Source organism: Myodes glareolus, chromosome 8 (assembly GCF_982192425.1).
Source record: "Myodes glareolus chromosome 8, mMyoGla1.1, whole genome shotgun sequence".
NCBI lineage: Eukaryota > Metazoa > Chordata > Mammalia > Rodentia > Cricetidae > Myodes > Myodes glareolus.
In genome coordinates this window covers 42,073,608-42,090,307 of record NC_142033.1, presented here as the reverse complement: position 1 = coordinate 42,090,307, position 16,700 = coordinate 42,073,608, and the positions used below count along the sequence as shown (strand labels likewise).

Here is a 16,700-nt window from a genome sequence, read left to right as displayed (position 1 = left end):
TGAGAGCAAGAGAAGAAGAAACCTGATGTCTTCCATTGACCTCTGCCCACAGACATGCATATACACTCCACACACACACACACACACACACACACACAAATTTGAGTTCAGATTCTCAGATTAGGATGCTCAGCCTGCATAAGACCCAGCATGTATGCTCAAAATTTGGAGCTGTTCGAAAAGGATGTTAGTCACCAATCTTAAGAGAGGTTTTGGTGGCGGTTTTGGTGATCCTGGGTTGTTTAAGATTTACTTTTATTTTCTGTGTATGTGTATTTCGCCTGCATGTGTGTCTACGCCCCACATCTGTGCAGTGTCTGTAGAGCCAGAAGAGAGCATCTGATCCCATGAGACTGGAGTCCAGGTGCTTGTGAGCTGTCGTGTGGGTGCTGGGAACAGAACCTGGCAGCCGGTGTTCTTAACCACTGAGCCATCTCTCCAGCCCTGGTGTGTGTGGGGTGTGTGTGTGTGTGTGTGTGTGTGTGTGTGTGTGTGTGTGTGATTTATTATGTGTATATGGAGGAGGAGCCAATGGAAGTCAGAAGATATTGGATCCCCTGAAGCTAGAATTATAAGACAGTTATGCGCTACTTGGTGTGGGTGCTGGGAATTCAACTATGGTCCTCTGGAAGAACAGCAAATGCTCTTAACTGCTGAACCATCTCTTCAGCTTCTTAATGTTTTTATAAACCTCCAAGAAGTACATTCTCTGTATACAGAAGAAAAGCTCATACTTTGATACAAGCAGCTAAGAAAAACTAGAGCTTCTAGGAATGGGATTTTACTGAGGAGGACTCCAAACCACTGCTAAAGACTCCAGGCTAAATTGTATTTCAGGTCATTTAGGTGGTTTTTATTCCATTTCCTTAGCAGAAAGTGGTTTCCTCTTCTTCCCAGCCCTCATTTCCTATCCCTGCTAAGTTTAAGATGCAGAATTTAATGAGGTGTCTCTCTTGTGAACCAGGTGGGCCAGGCCAAAGACGAACTTCTCACCAATCAACTGATAGACCATCTGATGGGGGAGAGCGACGGGATGCCGAAGGTACAGGAGGCTCGTCACTGAGGGGTGTTCATGCCCCAGCCTCGCCTCATTGTCTGGTCTTCTTTTTTTACCTGTCATGACTTTGCAGACCTATAGAAATGTCACCCTGGAAGCAGCCATCCCCACACACTAGAGGACGCCAGGAATGCGCCCTTTAGAACTGGCCAGGAACCTGTGCAATAGCCACACCCCTTGATGTAACCATCACCCCACACACAGTTTTTTTCTAAACCGTCACAATTTCGTTTATTCTAGGCACTGAGAAAGCAATCATTGAAACTGTTGACCTAACAATGGGCCCTAAAAATTGGGGTGTTTTACTCATATTTTTAATTTTGGAAATAATCTAAATGTTAAGTATAAATCACTATAAGGTCAGTGGCTGAGAGCAGACGTCAGAATCCATGGCCCCTGCAGGTTACTATAGAAATCTGTCTGCGCTGTCCTGGTGAGGACAGATGTGATGCCTTAGGAAGTGCCCGGAGCCCTTGGTGCCCCTTTGCCTCCGTGTGCAAAGCCATCTGCTGTGACAGACTCTAGCTACTAGTGTGGGGAGACATCATCCTTATACAGATAAAGCCACTGAGACCCAGAGGGACTCTGGTGCCTTGCCAAAAGATACAGTCCCTTGTTTGCCATCTCACACCCCTCCCATTATGTCCACTAATTTTAATAATCTGGAAACCAGCCCCAGGTACAGAGTGAGCCAGCCCCCGTTTGGACTTGGGTGGGAATGGCTAAGGGTGATTACAGAGAAGACTTGCATCGGTGTTAAGATGTCCTTCTGGCCCAGGAGAGGCTGTGTGGAGCTGGGTAGAATGTATCCAGGTGACGCTGCTCCATGCCCCTCCCCCAGCGCAGGAGCGGCTGTGTGGAGCTGGGTAGACTGCATCCGGTGACGGTGACGCTGTCCCAGGCCTCACTCTGTCCCTTTCCTTTCACCTTACCGTCCACAACATGAGCCTACAACAACGGGTTTGAAGGTTTAGCTGTTTCCTAACCACTTAGTTCCTGCGCACGTTCAGCTGAGCAAACTGGCTTTTAAAATCGTCACTGCTGACTGGGAGCTGGATGTGGCCGTGACTGAAAGACACAATTTCTTGTGTCTTTCTCCCCCAGGATGCCAAGTACCTGTTCCGCTTGTACATGGCGCTGAAGCAATACCGTGAAGCCGCGCGGACGGCCATCATCATCGCCCGAGAAGAGCAGTCTGCAGGTGCGTACCTAACACCGACTGGCTTCTGTGGTCCTGGGACCTGGACAGGGCCCTGCCCGTGCAGGGACAGCTTTACCGCCAAGCTACTTCTCCAGCACCAGGTCCCTCATCTTTTTCTTTTCTACCCAAACAGGTAATGGGTTAAAATCCAGGAAAGAGTAGCTAACTTCTAGCCTAGGCTTGCTGTGCCCCAAAGGACCAAACATTGTTTTTTCTTAGATTCAGAGGAGGAAAAATCATGCCCTGTCCCAAGGGATGTGGGTAACTGTGCTGAGACCTTCTCTTGCTGGATAGTTTCTTCTCTTTGTAACCACATCCTGGGAGCTCAGGGGTCACTGAGAACTGGACCACAGTTCTGCGCTTGAGGATCAGGGATTAGATTAGAAGGAGGAGAAAGAAATTGAATTCAGAGTTGCTGTTCAGGATGACAAGTGCTAGACTAGAGAGATATGATCAGAAAGGACCCGGGCCCCCTAAGGTACAGGAAGGGTCTGCACTGGGGAGATGGAGGATGGAAGGAGATTAGGGTGAAGGAGCAGAGAGAGCAAGAGATGAGTCCAGTGCACTGGGCAAGACCAAGAAGGGCTGGGAAGGTGGCAGGCTAGCTCCAACGGGGCTTTGAGCCTCTGCTAAGGAATTTTCGTTTGATCTCACTGCCTTTGGTTGGCGGGGGGGGGTCTTGTTTGGTGGTACTGGGGATGGCACCTCACACATACTAGATATCATGCCACTGAGCTGTGGGTGTCGTAACCTCGGGGCATTGGGCTTGGGGTGAAACTTGAGGTTTTAGAAACCCTGAAAGGAAGACTGGTTAGGAGCCACAGAATAGTGTGGGGACTCTAACCATGGGCCTGAGGAGGCTGAACTTGAAGGATTCAAACTCAGTGCACTGAGGGGGTGACCTCTAAGGCACCACCGTTTTCCCTAGAATGACTTACTGGCTGTTAGTACCAAGGATTTGAACTCGGTGCACTGTGGGGGTGACCTCTATGGCACCGCCGTTTCCCCTAGAATGACTCACTGCTGGTATTGCCATCAACAAAGACATAAAAAGCTCTTGCACTGCCATATGGTTGAATGCTGTTAGTAGCATGACTAACAGGCTGACTTGTGAGGTGAGGGTCTCACCCTTCGCTCTTTTCCAAGGGAACTACCGGAATGCGCATGATGTTCTCTTCAGTATGTATGCAGAACTGAAGTCCCAGAAGATCAAAATCCCCTCCGAGATGGCCACCAACCTCATGATCCTGCACAGTTACATACTCGTGAAGGTGAGGCTGGGCGGAGTGGTGTGGGATCTAACCGGCCAGGGGGCCTGCTCAGCCAGTGGGGCTTCCTTCCCGTGCTTCTCCGAGCTTTAGAACCATTTCCTGCATCTCTATATTCTCAAGTAGCAAAGCAGCATAGCCAGTCCCAGTGTGGCGCCGTTGTACACCAAGGACAAGAAGTAAGTAGTTCAGTAGACTCCTAAAAGGAGGAGCCGGGGAGAGAGCAGTGACGTCCTCCTGGACAGACCACGCAGACGACAGAGGCAGGGTTCAGAGCACTAAAGCCCACCCAGGTGGGAGGAAAGAGATGGGTGCAGACTTTGCCATGTGTGTTTCTCCGGGTTTCGGTTTCTATTGTTTTTGACACAGGATCTCCCTACATAGGCTGACTTATTTATTTCTAGTTGTAGTGGAGCCTTTCTGTTTGGTTGCTTTCATTTTTATATTTTTTATGTATGTGTAGATTGGGATTGAGCCCAGGGCCTCACACATAATAAGCAAACACTGTACCTCTGAGCTGCATCCCATCCCTGTATATTGAGGTTTGTTTGCTTGTTTTGTTATTATTTGTTTTAATACAAAGTCATGCTATTATTCCTGGCTGGCCTGGAACTTACCATGTAAAACAGGCTGGTTTTGAATTGTGGCAATCTTCCTGCCTCTGCCTCCTGTCACTGGTGCCAGGATTACAGCATGCACCTCCATGCCTGGCTTCTGTTTTAAGATTTATTTTTATTATTTTTAATATGTGTGTGAGTATGTGCACAAGTGTCATGCCCACAGAAACCACTGGCATCGGATCCCACTGGAGCAGGAGAGTTATGATCCACCCCACTGGTACTGGGAACGAAATCAAGTCACTGAGCCCTCTCTCCAGCCCCTCCATATGTATATTATACACATAGGTCTTTGTAAAGATGCAAACAGGCTTCAATTAACAATTTTACCCAAAATGTCAGTGCTGTCCGAGTTCTTCTCTCTGTGTCGGTGCCGAGTCAGTTATCTGTCCAGTACAGCAAGCTCATTCAACCTTGACGGCCCCTCACAAAGTTAAGAAAAGTTCAAAAAAGGTAATGGAAGATGAAGCTGACGCAAGAGCAGGTTCTGGGAGAAGCTGAGCAAGCAGAGCTGGCCCTCAGCTCCCCCAGCCCTCTGTTCCCCCGGCCCTCAGCTCCCCTGGCCATCTCTCCACGCTGAGCCAGCCTTGCACCCCTCCATGGAGGAGCACCCTCGTGCCTTCCCCTTTGTGCCAGTTTCTCACAAAGCAGCAAGCACTTCCTAAAACTTGTGACTGTGGTTATCAAAACTGCTTTAACCCTTGGGAGGGCCACAGTGGCTCGCACTTTGAATCCTAGCACTTGGGAGGCCGAGGCAGGTGGAACTCTTTGAATCCCAGGACAGTCTGGTCTACATAGTGAGTTCCAGGACAGCCAAAGCTACATAGAGACCCTGTCTCAAAACAAAACAAGGCAGGCAGTGGTGGCGTACACCTTTAGTCCCAGCACTCAGGAGGCAGAGATGAGCAGATCTCTGAGTTTGAGGCCAGCCTGGTCTAGAGTCAGTTCCAGGATAGTCAAGACTACACAGAGAAATCCTATGTTGAACAACAAAACAGAACAAACAAAAAAGACCAAAAAAGGTTGAATCATGTCAAGGCTGAAGAAACTGATGGATGCTTAATTGTCACAGTATCCTTATAGCTTTGGGGCTGGGCCTCTGCCTACTGCAGCTTCGCCCTGCCTTCAGCACCCCCTTGCTTCCCAGACCCCATCCAGATTTGCCTGACTTCAGTCCCTTCCCACCGCAGGCTGAACTCACTTGGATCACAGCCCCCTCTCTTCCTCCTAGACCTTGACTCAGTGCTCAGTTCTCACTACACCTTAGACAACTTGTCAGCCCACAGAGGCTGGTAAAAGGCGGACCAGGGATTTACTTTGGGTGTCCCAAGGTAGAATACAATACTGAGCATTGCTGTGGTGCCAGATGTCAGTTGTTGAAGAACATAGGACATAGCCAGGGTACAGGAAGCAGCTGTGGAAGAGAAAGTAGGACAGCAAAGTCCCAGCCAAGGCTTGGGAATCTCAGCTGAGTCATGTCTGGACCACAGGCAATGAATTGTTTGGGGAAAGAAAGCATGGATTGGAGCTAATATAAGGCTGCAAGAATTAATGTCATTTATTTCAGATTCATGTTAAGAGCAGAGATCATATGAAGGGGGCACGCATGCTCATTCGAGTGGCCAACAACATCAGCAAGTTCCCGGCCCGTAAGTCCTATCTCAGCGGAGCTCTGTGCACACTTGGGGCTCAGCGCTGAGGTGTGCACTCCCCCAATCAGGCATGTTCAGAGCTCGCTGTGTTGTCAGGTCATTTATCTCCATAGCAATCCAGAAAGTGGCAGGCTGGGGTCCCCACGACCACCCCAGAATTTAATACTTCGCCCAGAAACTGTGCAAGGCTCAGCCCACAGTAGTGCAGTCACTAAGGTTATTATACCAAAGGGAAAAGGCTGGCGGGAGAGCAAGATGACCGGGAAAAAGCCCAGTGGAAACCAAGTGCAGACAGACACTTCTGAGTCCCCTCTGCGCATGACGCGGAACCCGAGTCATAGCGTTGCCAGGCCTGAAGCGTGTGTGCCAGGGTTTTCACTGTCAGTTTGTCACACGGGACCCCCCTGCCTGGCAGGTCAAAGGGAAGTAATGTGTGCCCAAGATCACATTGTCTAACACTTATCATCTCAAGCCTGGCTTCTGGGAAAGGTCCCTTTCTCCCAGAACTGTTTTTAGAACATTCTTAAATGAACAGACTTTTTCACACAGTGTGACAGGTGTCAGCAAACTTGCCGTAGAGAGCCAGATGTTAGACATTTTAAGCCACTTGGTCTGTCACAACGAGTCAGTCACCCCGTGGTGTGACTGGGGCTGAGCTCCAATGGAGCTTTAACTTCTGGACACAGAAATCTGAACCTCATATAGCTTTAACACGTCACACAAAATATTACTGTTATTTCCTTCAACCAGTTCCTGGGCCATACAAAAGCCAGAGGGCCAGAGTTGGCCTGTGCCGTAACTCACCACCCCGTCCTCCTTGGGTTTGTTTTGGAGATGTGGCTCGTGTGGCCCAGACTAACAGTGCTCTCGCCTGTCTCCCTTCTGCTCCCTGCGTGTCCTGCAGACATCGTGCCTATCCTGACATCGACTGTGATTGAGTGCCACCGGGCGGGCCTGAAGAACTCTGCCTTTAGCTTTGCGGCTATGCTGATGAGGCCCGAATACCGCAACAAAATCGATGCCAAGTACAAAAAGAAGATCGAGGCGATGGTCAGGTGGGCAGATGCACCCATTTCTGCTGTCCAACCACAGATGGGACTTCTAATTTACATAGGCTCAGTAGATAAAGTGGGTAGGGGTAGGGGCAGGGGCAGGGGCCATAGCTGACATTTACTGTCAACCTGACTGAATTTAATCACCTAGGAGACACACCTTTGGGTATGTGTACAGGGTGCATCCCTGCCCCAGTGCAGGCTGGAGCCCCAAGCCGGATAAAAAGGAAGAGTGGGTGAGCTGAGCATCACTCTCTCTGCGCTCCAGCCGCCTCCCGCTCCTCCATGATAGGCCCTGAGAACTAGGAGCCGAAGTAACTGCTGCCTCCCCTCAGCTGACTCCTGCTAGGCATTTTGTCACTGGACAGGTAGCTAATAATAGGAAATAAAAGCGACAGGAACCTCACTGATGTCTGAAGTCAGAATTTATGGGAACCATACACAAGGCATCATCGACCAGGGATGGAGCCACTGTGTGCCGACGCCACCAAAACAAATGCTTCCATTTTCCCCATGGGCCGTCCAGAGTATACAGGGCTCCTCTTCTCCCGTGGTTGCAAGATAGCCGCCACATCCAGACATCACATCTCCATTCAAGGCAGGACGAAGAGAGAGAATTAAAGCGCACATGGGTCCTTGCCTTTGTATCCAGGACTGCTTCACTTTAATTTCCAATATAGCCACAGAGAGCCTCCCTATGAAGCATTCTGTCAAGTGTGAGCAATGCTGTTTTGGCAAGAGGAAAATGGCTCTTAGACAGCATTGTCTGCCATAGAGAGATGAACAAAACCATGGATGTTCTCAGCATGGAAACTCCACATTAGCACAGAGCACTGCCAGCAGAGCCTCCAGATTCAAGCACAGCAGATGAAGGCAGGCCTGGCTTCAGAGAGCAGCAGGGAGGCCTGCTTTCCCAGAAGACCCTGCATGGCTGGGGGGAGGTGGGGAACAGTAACAGAGAGGGACAGACATGCTCCTACCCTGGCCCCACAACTGACTTCCTCTTTCTGCAGCTCCAAATCCCCAGGCATCCAGGTTTTGAGTCTGCCATGATCAGTTCATTCATAAAGGCAGAACCTACAGTATCAACACTTCCCAAAGGGCCTCTCTGGACACTGCTGGCAGTGGGGAGCACACCTTCAGTGCACAGCCCTTTGTGGGGACACTATCTCCTAGACAGAAGAAGAACACATCACTGGAAACGTACGAAAGGAAAACTCAGTTATAACTCTGCACTACTTAATCAGAGTAGTGACATCATAACTCGGGACCCTTGACCCAGCCAGGTGAAAGGACTCACTGGTAATGGCAAGCAGAAGCAAGCAGGACTTGAGTGCTGTCCTAGTGAGGGTTACTATTGCTATGATCAAACACCAAGACCAAAAAGCAAGGGAGAGAGGGCTTACTGGGCTTCTACTTCCGTAAATGATCAGTGAAAGTCAGGAACTCAAACCGGGCAGGAACCTGGAGGCAGCAGCCAGAGGCCAAGGAGGCATGTTGCTTATTGGCTTGCTCCCTATGGCTTGCTCAGCCTGCTTCCTTATAGGACCCAGGACCACCAGCCCAGAGGCGGCCCCACCCATCAGTAAATGACATGTGATGCTTTCTCCAGGAGACCGGACACATCCGAGACAGAAGAGGTCACCACCCCATGTCCGTTCTGTCAGTTTCTTCTCCCAGAATGTGAGCTGCTTTGTCCTGGCTGCAAAAACAACATTCCCTACTGCATTGCAACAGTAAGTGCCTTTGTAATAATAATGTCCCTTTCCAGTTGAATATTTAATATGCCAGTATTTCTTCACCTTTGACACTATTTTCTGACTCATTTTCCAGAAAACATTTAGCATGAAATTCCAGGCAGCCGAGGTGAGGTTCAGAGCGCACAGGAACCCAGGAATTAGGCAGCAGCACACTCAGCAGGCTGAGGTGTGCTCTCACATGCTTTTTCTGCCACCTAGTGGCTTCAGGACACAGTGCAGTCTGCTCCTTGTAGGCTTGCCTGTGCTTTGTCCTGAGGTCAGCTGCATTGGTGAGAGAGCACACCCCCAAAGACTTACTTACCAGAAAACTAAAATGTCAAATTTGTTCATCCTTTGACTACCGTAAGCTATAATTTGAAGGAAGATAAATTCACACACTGGAATAAAAAGCCGGTTTAGTCCCTCTGTAAGCATGAGTCTAAGTGGAGCCCAGCTGTAGCCCTTCGGCCGCACCCTTCTAGACAGATGAAGTAGCAATAGTGTCCTAAGTCAGAGCCTTGTTTCAGAGGATGGATTTCACTCTTAACATTTCCAGGGCCGACACATGCTGAAAGACGACTGGACGATGTGCCCACACTGCGGCTTCCCTGCGCTGTACTCTGAGTTCAAGATGTAAGTGTGCATCCTTTCCCGTCACACAAACGAGTCCAGAAATAGGCCTTCCCTCTGGGGGCTCCTCTGTGTTCCTAAAGACCCAAATTTATCTTCTTGGACGAACCTTGTGACCTCTGAGCACATTCTTCCCCAGGGGATCTTCCCTAACACAGGTCCTCATCCTGCCTCAGTGGACAGAGGCATTAAGAGGTGTAGGCAGAAGTGGCTCATTTTCCCATGAGCTTAACCCGGAGACAAATAACTCTGCATTTATCTCCCCCAGCTTACTAAACAGTGAAAGCACATGTCCCATGTGTTCAGAAAGATTAAACTCTAGCCAACTGAAAAAGATTTCAGACTGCACGCAGTACCTACGGACAGAGACGGAACAGTGAGCCGCAGGCCCAGGTAAGGCCCACTGCGCACTCTCCTCCTGGGCCGCAAAGCCCAGGATCCACCGCTTAATCCTTCAGGCTGGCAACGGCTCCTTCTGTGTGATGTGTAATTCTCAACTGTCTTAAACAGACTTATTTATTTAAATGTTCTAGTGATGGTAATATGGTTTCCCAAGTGGCTAAAGTTATTTAGCCAAGCATCATGAATTCTAACTAGACTGTTATCAAACTGTATGGGTTCTTTTTAATAGACACTTACAGCCAGAGCCAGCTTCCGTTAAATGGGAGCTCTTCAGTTGACTATTTGCTGTACAAAGTTTGACTTTCAGAGATTTTGAAATTCTAGTTGTTTTTTTTTTCCTAAGTCTCACTTTGGCCACACGAAGCTGCAGACAGTCCTTCTACCTCATTCTGGTGACAAGAATTTTTGTTCACATGGGATTAAAATCCTGGGATTAAAGGCTTCCAGCACCATCCCTCACTTTATTAGGATTTTTTTTTTAAAGAAAGATCTCTAATCTAATTAGTTTCTTAGTTTTCTGAATGTTGAATTTTGTCAATGAATTGTGTGATGATAAAGCTTTCTCCCTTTATTCTACTTAGTGGGTTATATTGATAAAATAAAATCAACTTTTACTCAGGGATAAACTCACCTCATCACATCGTGGTTTCTAGCCATCCCCTGGTTCAAGGACTTACCCTCAGGTGCAGATACAGGGCCCTGAGTCTAATCCAGCAGATTCTGTCAAAGGGTGACACCCTCCAGCTGCTGCTGCTGCTGGCTGCTTATTATACCCTTGGGCAGTTAACTGTTTATTACATTTTGTCTCAAATTTACACCTGCATCTGTATGTCTCTACCACTTCTAAAAGTGGAGCCTTGTTAATAAAGCTTCAGGCTCTCTCCCGATACTGCCTTTGCATCAAGGTGTGTGGTAGATACAGGAGCCTGAACTGTGGCTGTCAGAGCTCCTCAAGCTATGGCTTCAGTGAGCCAGAACTAAGCACTGCTATGGAGAAGGAACCTTTGTCTAATTTCAGAAAAGAAAAAAAAATGCTCTCTATAGCCTGCCAAGCATCCTTGGCATGTTGACAGCTGGGTCTCCGCAGTGTGCCGTGCAGCTGTGGTCGGGAAGCCCAGTACTGTAGGTGCACAGGACTGGACGTCTGCAGGACTCATGCTCCAGGAAGTCCAGCTTCCTGACGGCAGGACAGTACTGAGACCTCCCTAAAGGCCTATTTGTCCCTTTCTCAGACAGCTCCCTCAGGAGGCTGTGTCCTCCCTGGACTCAGTGACACGGCCTGCAGCTGAACTGTGTCCTCTTGTCCCACACAGTGTGTGCTGTGCCGTTGGTAGTATATTGTAAATACCCAGTTTTCTAATAACCTTTTTATTTATTTAAGTATCTCCTTTAAAATAAAACTGTTGACTAGATATTTGTAATATTTTCCTGCATTTGGATACAGAGAAGGTGATGGAGGAGGTGGCCTGGAGCCTTTATAGGGTCTGTCCCTTGAACCAAAACACCAAAGACAATTCATCTGTACAAAATGCATAAACCTAGTGTCTGTCCATTCTGATGCACGCTATGGATTCCTACTGCACAATTAAGTCCCCTGGTTTCCCCTGTTATGTTCACAGAGCACACTCACTTGTAGGAAGTCTGTGCCTAACCACACCTTCAGCGTGACGTGTGCATAGCCAGTGTCACCAGTCTCAACAGCCAACAGACATGGGAGTCGCACGAATCAGGGGATTCGCGTACAACAGCCAGCAACTGAGCATTACCAGCAGCTTCTGTGGCATCCGAGCATCCCACCTTCACACCTCCAGCTTTATCTGTCCTCTTGGGGCTCTCCAGAGGCTGTGACCTCACTAAGCAGTACAACTTAATGAGAAAGTCACCAGTCCCAAGCTTCTTGCTACCTCCCCACACCAGAGGTCACCTGGCATCTGTGTATTCTGGGATTGACAGGCTCAGCTTTCCCTTGTGAGGACACTCATCCTAAACTTCAGGGGATACCCATCCTGAACAAGTCCTTCTAACTCTATTGCAGTTCTGCCGAAATCTCTCAAAGGAACTACAGGGACTTGTCTGAGACACAGACTCAATGGCCGGGACTTGATACTCTACAGAGTAAGCAGAGAACCTGGGCAGCTTGGGGCACCACAGGCCACTTCAAGAGCTACAAGGGGATTCAATCCCAGCACAGACAATTAGGTCCTCATGAATGCTAAGGTATTCACGCCTACCTTCTTTTAATCTGCACCCTTTACACCATGCTTAGGAGGGCGTCAAAGAGGAATCCGAAAGACCACCATTGCTGTCCTATTGCTCTCATCTGTATTAAACAACATATTTACAGTCTCTAACTCTAAAAAAAAAATTATTTTTACAGCTTATTCACAACATTCATAATTTAAATTATAACTATATTAAATAAGCAAACACCATTTTTTGTTCTGAAAAACAAGCAGAATGCTGGGCCTTTCCTGGAATGTATATCCAACTGAGGGAGGCATGGTTTGCATGTCCAAAGGAAAAGAAATGGAAGAATGCGCACGAGTATCCCCTCTGGGTGAGGAAACCATCACCGCAGCAGCCAAGATTCAACAGAGAAGAGAGGGCAGGACACAGAGGCTCAGGCTTAAGCGCAGTGTTTATTTCCATACTGAACCGATCTCCGTGAAGCATACCTTTCACCCTGGTTAATATACCTGCGATGTCTCCAGGACTTGTCTCCTCTCCCAACAAAGCCATGAGTCCTCAAAGGCAGAGCATGGTCCTCAAATTCTTTCTGGCATACACCTCACAGAGGCAGCATAGACCTCTGAGCACTTACTGAATTAAAAAGCTAAACACCCAAAGGCCAGGTTACGTCCATGGCCCTAGGGTCCTTCAACAAGCACAGTTCTAGATATAACCTGAAATTACAGTAGGGATATGAGCTCCTCACAGGACAGCATCTCCCATCAGAATGAACATGTAAAGCTGACCCATCCTAGACTACTGGTTTCACCCTGAAGGTTGAGACTGCAGGAGGACAGGAATGTGTGGCAGTCCAGTGTCCGCATACCCGAGAGGCCTCTCAGCGACTACCTACAGCAGCAATGTGGTTAGTGCAGAGGGATGCTGTGATTTGAGCTCTCCACCTGGAGAACTGTGATTCACAGGGTTATGCCAAATATTTTAATCTAATCAAATTAATAAGGAAAGTAATATACTAACATAATATTTTTGCTGTACAAGATGACAATCTTAAGAATGATCCATGCAGTCCATAGACATTCGATTCCTGATGCCTACTTTGCAGCTTGACAATGAACCAAGAATACTCAGCTCCAGGTGGTGGCTACTTTGTATTAAGGTTTATTTACAGAATTTCTCCATAAAATAAGAACTACTGAGTTCTTAAAAAAAAAAAAATCAGCCCTGGTCCTTTAACAGCCATGAGGACAAACTGTTAGGCTACAAAAGATGCCTCAGTTCCACTGCATCCAGACTTAACTAAAATCTGACTCCGAAGCCTGTGTGCTCCTAGTTTTGAATCCCAGCACTCTAACTGGGTTGGCAGGGACGGTGCAGGCTGAAGCATCCTGTCCCCCTCTATAAGAGGGGTGTGAGAGTTGCTAGCTAGCCCGCCTAGCTGTACCGTCCTCTATGATGGGACCACCAGGCCACCCCACTGTGCTGCACTGGCTACTCTGGGGTAAGGGGCACGGCTTTCCAATGGGCTAGTTGAGAGGGTAAGTGAAACACAGCTATTGGTACTGAACATGGTTTCATTTCTTCCAACTTTTTCCTTTTCCTTTTTTGGACTCCTTATCTTTGTCTGGTTTTGAAGACTTTGAAGATCCTGTCTTTTTCTGTTGGAGGAGAGACACACAAAAGAGTTAATATGTTGATGAGTACATAAAATGACAGCATAGTCTTTATCTACAACTTAATTAGAAAAGCAAGGTCACAGGTATCTACTGCTGCCCCTGAGAAGCAACAAGCAAGCTACTTACAGAGAAAACATCTAGATCTACTCAGACCTAGAACTAAGGTGTGCCCCGTGTAAGGCAGTTTCCTGGATTCAGAACACAGTGTTCATAGGAAAGCCAGAATACTCAAGAGATGGCTTACAGATATGGCAATGTCTACATGACCAGCTTCCCTTTTAATCTCTCACAAAAGATCTAAGCACACTCATTTTTGAAGCAGGGAGAGAAGAGAAGAGGGGAAACCAATTCAATTTCAAAGGGCCTCTATTCCTAGACGTGCAACACAGAAAGAAAGAGCCGCGCACAGGCGGAAGGAAAGAAGGCTGCAGCCCGGTGCCTTGGCAGCTGCCAACAGTAGACTGACTCCATGCCTCATTCAGATCTTTACTAGTAAAAGAAATTGTCAAGTTCTGCTCTGAGAGACTTTACAGGCAATTCAATGGCTGTAGGCAACACGAATAATCGAAGTGAACAATAGTTTAAAACATTTTTCTATTCATGCTATAAAAATGCACTGTGGTATGAAAGCATATACCAAAATCCAAGTAGGTATTAATAGCACCTGTCTGGGGCAGGTGAGATGATTACTCGGTGGGAAATACTTGCTGCACAAGCTTGAAGACCAAAGCTCAGATCAATACACACATAAAAGCAAGGTATGGCAGGTAGCACACTTCTCTAAGCTCAGTGCTAGGGAGAAGAAACACACACGTAGCTCCTAGGACTCACTGGCTAGCCATCTAGCCAGAGCAGCAAGCTCCAGGTTCAGTGAAAGACCCTGTCTCAAAAACTAAGGAAAACAGAAACAGAAGACACTTGGAAAAAACATACACATGGATACAGGTGTTCTTGTAGTACACATACATGACCATCACTACGATTGCCTACTTTCTTGCCGTTTGGCTCCTCCACTACTATAAGAAGTTCACTTTATAAAAATGAAACTGCCAGGCATGACAGCACACACACTTGGGAAGCTGTGGGTGGCAGAGGCAAGGCAGGCAGATCTCAACTCAGGGCCAGCCTGGTCTACGGAGCGAGTTCCAGGAGAGCCAGGGCTACACAGAGAAACCCTGTCTCGGAAAAGATAGATAGATAGATAGATAGATAGATAGATAGATAGATAGATAGATACATACATACATACATACATACATACATACATACATACATACATAGATACATAGATACATAGAGACATTTGGAAAATAATGATAAATATGTGTGTGTGTATATATATATATATATATATATATATATATATAGTGTGTGTGTGTGTATGTGTGTAAATGAAACCTATCCCATCATCAATGAGCAAGACATACTTGCATTTTCAGCTTACCCTGCTACATGCGGAACAGGCCTTATTATTCCCATATCACACAGGAGCAAAGGTCACCTTTGAGATGTTCCTGCCATAGTGGGACACAATACCTTGATCATGGCATCAGTCTCTATGGCATCCTGCTCCTTCTCATCAGACTGACTGTCATCTTCCTGTGACTCTTCATGGTACTCAGAATCCAGTGCCGGGCCTGTGCTGAGTCTTGATGTCTTTACTGCCTGAAGCGAGTACGGAGTCAGGTGGACTTCCTTATTATAAGCTCTTGTGAAGGCTGCTTTCACCTAAACAACAAAGGAAAGTGGTTACCCTGAGTGTCCTGAGTGCTGGACAATGCGTTAACATCAGTTAAGCTGAAGCTTTGAGAAGTCCAGGAAATCCCTTTAAACTATTTACAAAATAGTTACATACATAATAGAACCCAAGTACATTCATTCTTCTCTAGGGAATTCTGTGTGTGTGTGCTAGAGGTCAAGTATAAGCCTTGTGCATACTCGGCAACTCCACCATCACTGAGCAGCTATGTGCCCAGCACACAGCATTTATTTTTATATTATTTATTTATCTGAGAATTTCGAACCCACAGCTCAAAAAAAAAAAAATTAAGAGTAAGTGGTTAAGATGTGTGTAGTAGCACACATCTTTAATTCCAGCACTCTGGAGACAAGAGGCAGGAAGACCTCTGCTTGGTCTTCAGAGCAAGTTCCTAGACAAGGGCTATACAGAGAAACCATGCCTCGAAAAATCAACAAAAGAAGAATCGTGGTTAATCTGTGATCGATAAGTAAGTCAAAAAGAGCTCACTATAAGATTCAAGTTGGTCTTGACTATAAACTGTGGAAACTGGTACACATGGCAGTAGCACATGCTTGTAATCCCAGCAACTTGAGGAGGCAAAGGAAAGAGAATACAGGTTCAAGAGCTGCCTAGACTATATAAAACATAGTGAAGGTCAGTCTGGGCAACTTAATGACCACGTCTCAAAAAGTTCAAAAGGAGCTGGAGAGAGAGACCTCAGCAGTAAGAGTACATGTGTGGTATACAGAACGTTCTAGGTTCAATCTCTAGTTCTGGGAAAAGAAAACCAGTCTGGGGAAGGGGAAGAAGAAGAGGAAGAAAAAGGGGAAGGGAAGAGAAGGGAAGGAGAGAAGAGGAGAGGGGAGGGGGAAGGGGAGGGAAAAGAAGAAACAAAAGAAAGGGAAGGGAAGAGAAAAGTTAGAGAAAAACTTGATAAAAATCCTCAGACTGTAAATACACTCTACATCACCACCTCTCAAGCTCACCCCGCCCATCAAGAACATATCATTCTTGCACCTTACACCTGTTCTCTTATTATTCCCCTTGAGTAAAACAAGAACTGTAAAAGATAAAAACACGAACTGTAGCGTCAAATTCTGCAATTCATCAAATCCTCTGACCACTATCCTAAAACACTGTCTCTGGAAAGCATGGGCCAGAAAGGCAGCAAACGTTCAGGGAGGAACAAATGTGTAAAGCAACTATAGTCCCCTCAAGCACTGCTAGGACAGCCATAGACAGTGGGCAGTACATCTTACCTTAGGATCCAGTCTGGAAAAGGGACTGGGCTTGCCACCCCAGCTGCTAACTTCCATGATATTCTCAAAGTCTTCTCTCACTAAATAATACGTGTCCATGAGTGTGACAACATGCTGAACTCCTTCTACCCCTTGTGAGGTCAAGGGTCGCACAAGTGCATCTCTGATGTGTGACAGGTAATCCATGTTCACCGTTCTTTTGCTGGAGTAAGTTCTGAA

General features: G+C 47.1%; 2 protein-coding genes across 2 annotated transcripts in view; one reads left to right on the top strand and one right to left on the bottom strand.

The window, feature by feature from the left end:
- Positions 1–11,964, top strand: part of Wdr19 (WD repeat domain 19) — a 66,953-nt gene extending 54,989 nt beyond the window's left edge. The window contains exons 29-37 of the mRNA XM_048415037.3: positions 965–1,042; positions 2,162–2,258; positions 3,405–3,529; positions 5,711–5,792; positions 6,700–6,850; positions 8,460–8,583; positions 9,143–9,219; positions 9,485–9,609; positions 11,238–11,964. Coding sequence (XP_048270994.3) covers positions 965–1,042; positions 2,162–2,258; positions 3,405–3,529; positions 5,711–5,792; positions 6,700–6,850; positions 8,460–8,583; positions 9,143–9,219; positions 9,485–9,596 — 846 coding nt within the window. The 3' untranslated portion in view covers positions 9,597–9,609; positions 11,238–11,964. The remainder of the gene's footprint in view (positions 1–964; positions 1,043–2,161; positions 2,259–3,404; positions 3,530–5,710; positions 5,793–6,699; positions 6,851–8,459; positions 8,584–9,142; positions 9,220–9,484; positions 9,610–11,237) is intronic.
- A 274-nt stretch (positions 11,965–12,238) lies between these two features.
- Rfc1 (replication factor C subunit 1) overlaps positions 12,239–16,700 on the bottom strand; it is an 80,078-nt gene continuing 75,616 nt past the window's right edge. The window contains exons 24-26 of the mRNA XM_087909480.1: positions 16,482–16,695; positions 15,018–15,209; positions 12,239–13,463 (exon numbers count right to left, since the gene is read on the bottom strand). Of these exons, the coding sequence (XP_087765606.1) occupies positions 13,380–13,463; positions 15,018–15,209; positions 16,482–16,695 (490 nt within the window). The 3' untranslated portion in view covers positions 12,239–13,379. The remainder of the gene's footprint in view (positions 13,464–15,017; positions 15,210–16,481; positions 16,696–16,700) is intronic.